Source organism: Triticum aestivum, chromosome 2B, assembly GCF_018294505.1.
Source record: "Triticum aestivum cultivar Chinese Spring chromosome 2B, IWGSC CS RefSeq v2.1, whole genome shotgun sequence".
Classification (NCBI taxonomy): domain Eukaryota; kingdom Viridiplantae; phylum Streptophyta; class Magnoliopsida; order Poales; family Poaceae; genus Triticum; species Triticum aestivum.
This window is the reverse complement of record NC_057798.1, coordinates 203,472,847-203,480,920: the sequence shown is the minus strand read 5'-3', so window position 1 is coordinate 203,480,920 and position 8,074 is coordinate 203,472,847. Positions and strand designations below refer to the sequence as shown.

General features: G+C 44.2%; 1 protein-coding gene across 1 annotated transcript; it reads left to right on the top strand.

The window, feature by feature from the left end:
• The first annotated feature begins 877 nt into the window (after positions 1-877).
• LOC123041064 (uncharacterized) lies at positions 878-2,261 on the top strand. Its single transcript, XM_044463765.1, has 4 exons — positions 878-952; positions 1,331-1,383; positions 1,479-1,756; positions 1,848-2,261. The coding sequence occupies exons 1-4, from the start codon at positions 946-948 to the stop codon at positions 1,873-1,875; spliced, it is 366 nt and encodes a 121-aa protein (XP_044319700.1). The 5' UTR covers positions 878-945; the 3' UTR covers positions 1,876-2,261.
• Positions 2,262-8,074: the final 5,813 nt, after the last annotated feature.

Genomic DNA, 8,074 nt, shown 5'->3' with positions numbered 1-8,074 from the left:
GACCAAAAGAAACCACAAAAGTGGAAAAGGAATGAAAAAACTGGTTTCGCGCCAAGGGCAGCGATACTCTCTTTCGGTCCTATCGTCTGTTCAATTCAAACTATTTCAAATCAGTGTGTCAGTTTCGTGGACGTTAAAGTGAACCGGTGGCGTCAGTTTGATCTAGACTACTACCATTCGTCGCTTGTGGGGAAGTGCGGATCGTCATGCGCGTTTTGGAAAAGCAAACCAAGGTAAAAACAAGCAGTCTATTTTACTGTCCCGATAAGAAACTAGTAAGGGACTGTTTTGGAAAAGCAAACCAAGGCACCCGACTTATAAGTCAGGTGACTTAAAACCAGTGACTTATAAGTCACGCCCGTTTGGTTGTCACCTGATTTATAAGTCATCTGACACACCTACCCACACCAATCAACATCATGCAGATGGTAGGACCCACACAAAAGGGGGTGACTTATAAGTTTTAAGTTGGGGTGGAGCAACTTATGACTTATAAGTTGGGGTGACTTATAAGTCGGGTCTGTTTGGCAAAATAAGTCACTTTTTTCACTTTTCGATTTATAAGTTGGTGACTTATTTGGAACCAAACAGGGCCTAATTGAATTGCGCGTGAGTGGTAAGTTTCTGAATGCAAGAAACGGGAAAAGAGAAAGGTGGCGATTGAGCTCTAAAATGAAGAAACTGAATTCTGAAAAAGCTGTGTCTGTTGCTCCCCCTAGACTGAAAATGCAGCCACCCGTCCATCAGTCCATGTATCACATTGACCGATGTGGAGACCAAGCCACGACCGTGTACCACCTCCTCCTCCTCACCCGTATGCTGCGTGCGTATAAAGTAGACCCCAACCCCATGGCAATTTCGTTTCAGAAAGCTCCGTCGCTGTTTCCTCTAGAGCCAATATCTCCAAAACTCTTCGTCGTTAGGGAAAAGAGTGGTGCTAGAGAGATGGATGGTACGCAAGCATCTATGATCCATCCCTCTTGATTAATCATCGTTGGTTTTTCCTGTTGGTAGTTTGTTCTGCTTTCTATTGTGCTGGAAATTTGTGTTTGAGATCTCCGGATGAATGTTCTTCCTTTGTTTCTGTTTCTTCGTTGTTTCCTTTCGGAGATCTTCTGCGTTCGGATCAGTGTAAAACTGGCCGCATTCCCGCTGATTTTCCATGACAAAGCCTCAACTAGCCGCATTCCCGCTGATTCCCGCTGATTTTCTTGGCCTTTTTGTTCGGGCAGTGGCAAGTCGCAAAGTTTCGCCTTTATGATCCTGCTCTGCTATTTCCCTGTCATGCCACCAAGATTTGATCTTCTTGTTTCTTATCTGAACTTTGAAGGCCGCAATCTGCTGGGTGATGTCGGAGGAGCTGCGAGAGCGAACCAGAACAAGGTTTAAAACTCCTGCATGCGTATTCATCATCGATCTCGTGTTCCTGCGTTCGTTCGATCTCTCCATATGACTCTGCACGCTTTGCTTTTCTGCAGGCCAAGATCGTCAAGATAGCGGTGCCTGTGCTGGCCATGTTGCTGCTGTTCACGGCGGCGGCCGTCTCGACGACGCCGGACGACCGTGCCTGCCTCCGCGCCTTCTTCCGCCGCGACATGTTCCTGGTGTTCTGCGTGTTCGTGAGCACCACAACGGGCTGTTTCCTGGCGTGGATGGCCGTTATGGCGCCGACGGAGGCTTCCCGGCGCTCGTACGCGTGGGCCACCGTCAGGTGCTTCGCGCTTCTTGCCATCAATTTGTACTTCTCCTTGTCCAAGTGAGTCCCTGTGGTGTGTTGGTCTGTCTCTGTTCTTCACTTCTTCTGAAGTTCGGACGATTGATTAACTTTCTCTCCTTGTTTTCGTCAGCCTCCCAGATGTCGACGATGCAGCTTAGGTTCGCTGCACCCTTATGGATGTGCCTGACGCAGGATCAAAGATGGATCATTTTGGAGCTTGGAGATGCGCCGTTTCAATCACTAAGTTAGGAGTTTGGATTTTGGAAGGCCCTGCCGTATGGTGTTCTATGTTAGCTTAATCTTCCAGTATCGTTGTACTTGGGACATGTCTATCTTAGCTTCTTTTTCTGTTGTCCTCCTCACCTGGGTTTTAGACTGTCTGTTTGCATCTGCTGCATTAATGATTAATCAGGATTCAACCTCGAGTATCCCTGAAGTAGTAGTATGCACTTCGAAAGGGTTTGAATTTTGTTTATCTGAAGCTTTGAACGTTGGAATGCATGTGACTGAGGGAACTTCGATATTCTGAACCAACAGAGTGACTCTGTTTTGCAACTGGCTGTCCATGGTTAACTGGCAACTGCTTTGTTATCTTCTTCATCAGAACCAACTTTGGTAATTGGCAACTGGTTGTTCTTGTTTTGCAATTGAACCAACTTTGTTATCTTCTTCATCTGGGTTTGCATCAACTGCCCGTCGCCTGTAGCCTACTTAGTACATTATCAAATTCAAAAGTGGTTTGAATTTTGTTTAGCTGAATCTTTGACCGTTGGAATGCATGTGAATGGGGGAACTTCGATATACTGCACCAATCGAGTCACTTTGTTTTGTGTCATGCCCAGAGTGTCTCCCCCTTACTCGAGAATAATTTGCAACTGGTTCTCCATGGTAATTAGCTCCTTTTGAGGCAAATTCTTCATGGTTGGCTAGTTCTCTGTGTTAAACATTGAAGTAGTTGAGGTAGAGTTGTTAGGATAGTAACAACTATGATCTCCTCGTTGTCAGCTCACTCCACCCTTTGCAATGGCAAAGCAAGACTAAGCCGACGGCCATCATTACTGCAATGATCGGTGCAGCGCGGCCCGAGCACAAAAAAGCCCTCAAGACAACAATCATCCTAATCCTCTCTGAGATTTGGAAGGCTAGAAATGAGAGCACCTTCAGAGGCAAGATGGCGACGCGAGCTAGCATCACAACAGCCATCCAACGAACGCTAGAATTTTGGCGACAAGCAGGAGCAGCATTTTTGGAGCACCCCTTCTGGGAGCCGTCCTGAGAAAATAGCCATAGCACCTTACATGTTTCTTTTGATTTTCTTCCTTTTTACCTCCTTTGATCCTTGGATCACTACTCGCACTTGATGTTTTGTCACCTACTTCCTGCTATTAATCAATACAAGCCAGCAATCAGCTGGATCTTTCAAAACAAAAACATACATGCAATCTGGCTATGCCATTGTGCCCTAGCGCACCTGTATAAAATATACCCCAGAAGCCACTGTATTCGGTTGTGCCGATTCTATTTTCTTTCTCTCTATTTTCAAATGGTATCAGACCCCTTCGTTTAACAGCATCATGGGATCTCCTTCCGCCACTAACTCCTCCACCGTCGCCATGGACGTCCTCTCCCTTCCCCTGTTTTTCTTCTCGCAGGCTATTGTTCGGATGTAAACTCCAGAATTTATGGAAGTCCTCTCCCTACACTGTAGCCATGAACCGTCGCCATGGACGTCCTCTCCCTACACTGTAGCCACACAATATCCATCTCTCTGTAACATTGTACAGTGTAAGGAGGCTTACGTTGCTACAGTGTTACAGTCCAACTGTAACATCCCAAATTTTTAATTTAGAATTTTATACATTAGATCATCATTGCATAACATATTTTATTGCATTTTGGCTCGATCCTAGAAATTCTACGCAACTCAAGGACCCACGGAGAGAGTTGGGGATTTCGTTATTTTCATATTTGAGTTTTCTCAAATTTTGAAAAATAGGATCATTTGATTTTATTTATTTTATCTTCAATTATTTCTATTATAAAAATAAGAGAGAGGGAATAAAATGACTTTCCCAAAATAAAGAAATATTGAGGATTTAATAAAAAATTAACTCAGATTTTATTTCGGAGTTTCTGGCTATTTTATTTGAATTTAGGAAATATACGCGTTTTTAAAAATTACATTTAGGCCCCAAATAAATGTTCATCTTATCCGGCTCGATTCTTGAGGACGGGGAAATTTTATTTCGGGATTTTTGGAGTCCGTTTAGTATTTCATTTATTTGTTTTTCTGCGCATATTTTTTTTAAAAAAAGTCAAACCGACTCCGGGCCGTACCCGAGCGGGACACCGCCGGGGGGTGCTTTATAAGCCGGCCCCCCTGCCCCCAGCCCAGCCCGCGGCGCTGCCAAACCCTAGCGCCGCCGCCCCGATCCGCCGCCGCCCCCGATCCGCCGCCGCCGCCCGCCGCCACCTGCCGCCGCCACCGACCGCCGCCGCCCCTCGCCGCCGACCGCCGCCATCCCTCGCCGGAGTTCGCCGCCGCCGCCTCGGCTCTCGCAAGAAAAACTTATTGGGTTTTTTGTACGAAAAGCCTAGATGCGTTTTTTTATTAGATCGGTTTTTTTATTTTTTTCCGCTTTAGTTATTTAGCGAACGCCCATTCATTCGTTCGTTTTAACGAATGGTTTTCGTCTTTTAGTCGCAGACAGCGAACGTTCGTTCGTTAGCCTGTTCATCCGTTTTTCTTTTTCTCAGACTTTCCGCGATTATTCGAGATCGCGATTTCTGATCCGATTTTCGTTTTAGTATAATTTTTTGCTCATTTATCGGAATCAGGCGATTCAAGCGCCTAGAGTTTTGTATCGAAACCCTCTGTCCGTTTAACCAACTCAAACAAGTTTTTACTGCTGTAAAATTTGACTTAGGTCCAGATTAGTAAACGAAGCTTATTTCTTTCGCCGTTTGACTTTCGTTGCTTCGTTTGATTTGATTCTTTTTGCAAACCGAAGTTCTTAAGTTAAACTTTCTGGTTAGATCTCTTATTTGAGTTTTACTTGTTCATTAGATGAGTGCTTATTGTTTGCTTGTTTGTTTGCGATAGAGTACCCGGAGTGCACCGCTTGCTACTTCGAATCTCTAGGTTTCACGGATCATCAGCAAGGCAAGTAACACTTTGATCATACCTCTTTACTACCCAGTTTTATTGCATTAGATCAATTCTCAAACAATTGTGTAGGACCTTGAAATATGTCTAGAGGGGGGGGGGTGAATTGACTACTTGATCAATTAAAAACTTAACCTTTTCCCAATTTTAGAGTTTGGCAGATTTTAGCTATCTTAGGACAAGTCAAGCAATCATCACACTATTCAAGCAAGCATGCAAAGAGTATATAGGCAGCGGAAATTAAAGCATGCAACTTGCAAGAAAGTAAAGGGAAGGGTTTGGAGGATTCAAACGCGATTGGAGACACAGATGTTTTTGGCGTGGTTCCGATAGGTGGTGCTATCGTACATCCACGTTGATGGAGACTTCAACCCACGAAGGGTAACGGTTCGCGAGTCCACAGAGGGCTCCACCCACGAAGGGTCCAAGAAGAAGCAACCTTGTCTATCCCACCATGGTCGTCGCCCACGAAGGAGTTGCCTCATTAGTGGTAGATCTTCATGAAGTAGGCGATCTCCTTGCCCTTACAAACTCCTTGGTTCAACTCCACAATCTTGTCGGAGGCTCCCAACTGACACCTAGCCAATCTAGGAGACACCACTCTCCAAGAAGTAACAAATGGTGCGTTGATGATGAACTCCTTGCTCTTGTGCTTCAAATGATAGTCTCCCCAACACTCAACTCTCTCTCATATGATATGGATCTGGTGGAAAGAGGGTTTGATTGGAAAGCAACTTGGGAAGGCTAGAGATCAAGATTCATATGGTAGGAATGGAATATCTTGGCCTCAACACATGAGTAGGTGGTTCTCTCTTAGAAATGGTAAGTTGGAAGTGTAGGTTTAGTCTGATGGCTCTCTCCACAAATGAAGAGGAGGTGGAGGGGTATATATAGCCTCCACACAAAATCTATCCGTTACACACAATTTACCAAACTCGGTGGGACCGATTCAACAGACTCGGTCAGACCGATTTAGTAAACCTAGTGACCGTTAGTGATTTTTGGTGGGACTAACATGCATCTCGGTGAGACCGATTCGGTTAGGGTTAGGGCATAACGTAATCTCGGTAAGGCCGATTACACAAACTTGGTGAAACCGATTTTGGTAATAAGCTTTCCAGAGAGTTGGTCAGGTAAACTCGGTGGGTCCGATTTGCTCTTTTCGGTGAGACCGAAATGTTACAAAAAGGAAACAGAGAGTTTACATTGCAATCTCGGTGGGACCGATCGCTCACTTCGGTTAGACCGAAACGTTACGAAGGGAAACAGAGAGATTACAATCCCATCTCGGTGAGACCGAGATCCCTATCGATAGGACCGATTTGCTTAGGGTTTGTGGCAGTGGCTATGACATTTGAAATCGGTGGCGCCGGGTTGGAAGAATCGGTGTGACCGATTTTGGCTTTGGGTTTAGGTCATTTGTGGATGTGAGAAAGTAGTTGAGGGTTTTGGAGCATATCACTAAGCACATGAAGCAAGAGGCTCATTAAGCAACACCTCATCCCTCCTTGATAGTATTGGCTTTTCCTATAGACTCAATGTGATCTTGGATCACTAAAATATAAAATGAAGAGTCTTGAGCTTTTGAGCTTGAGCCAATCCTTTGTCCTTAGTATTTTGAGGGATCCACTTTCATCATCCATGCCATGCCATTTATTGAGCTTTCCTGAAATAATAGTCTTGGAATAGCATTAGCTCAATGAGCTATATGTTGTTATGAACTACCTAAACCACCTAGGGATAGTTGCACTTTCAATCTCCCCCTTTTTGGTAATTGATGACAACATATAGATCAAAGCTTCGACAAATGATAATAAGATTAAAAACATCATCGCTTTGAGAAGTATGTGATAAGTAAGAGCTCCCCCTAAATTTGTGCATAGTTTAAAATTTGCTTTGGACTGCAAATGCACAAGGAATTAGGCTCATGGGTTACTCTTCCATGTCACATACATCTTGGTGGAGCGCTCAAAATAATAAATATTGAATACATGCACTCATCACCAAGCAAAGTGAATGATCACATAAGATAGATAAGATAATATCATCAAACATGCATAAGTGTAGCTTATGATCAAACACATGATCATCAATGTCTCATAAGAATAGCATAGTATCTCAAGTAATCAAAAGCAAACAAGTTTGAACCAACAAAGCAAGAGAGAACAAAAGCAACACTCTCCCTCTCTCGAAGCCTATGATCTATACATTTTTCTCCCCCTTTGGCAACAAGTTACCAAAAAGTTCATAGAAAATGCATAGTGCTATATCGACTCTCAGGCTTGATCTTCAGTTGGTGGTGTAGAGATGGCTCCTTGGACGAAGGCTTCAGTTGATGTAGAGGGTGCTGGAGTTGATGCTGAAGCTGGTTGCACTGGAGCTGTAGGAACTGTAGCTGGTGCAGATGATGTTGCTCTAGTGTCTGGCACTGGCACAGCAGCTGACCTCTGAGCTCTAGGCACTCTGGCAAAGACATTAGTGGTAGTCTTACCCTTCCTCTCCTGCATGTCATCCTGCAGTTTCTCCACAACTGTCTGAATCTCAGTTACCTTGACATCAAGATCATGAAATTTGAGTTCCATGATTCTCTCCAGGCTCTGCTGATTTTGTGTGAGGGTGGCCAAACCCTTCTTAATCCTTAGAGATGATGCTATCAAGTAACCAAGCTGCTCCTGCTTGTTCTTCAAGAAATACTCAGATGCCTTCTCCTTCCTTGCCTTCTCCTTCTTCTCTTGAGCTTGAACTGATGATGGATCATCCTCATTCATGACAACCTCATTGTCTTCAAAGTCTGGATAGAGTAGAAAATGTTCCCTATCCAATAGATATTTGCCTGTTCCCATCTTTGAGTTAATCAATTCCTGGATCTGAGGGGCATATCCACAACTCCTCTTCTGATCTGCTGCAGTCCTCTTAATGGTTTCAACTATAAGGCTCATGACTTTGAATTTCTGTGGCACATCAAATAAATGCAACATATTGATTGCATGCCCTCTGATCATGTTGTGGTCACCAGACTTTGGCAATAGAGTGTGCCTTAGGATCCAATTGATTGTAGGTAGCCCTGACAGAAGAAAGTGGACTGATCCAAAAGAGAAGGTCTCTAGGGCTTTGTCTGGGATCTCTTTGTACATGTGTGCCATGGTATTGTGTCCCATTTTCTTCTTAGCATATACATCCAGATCATCATC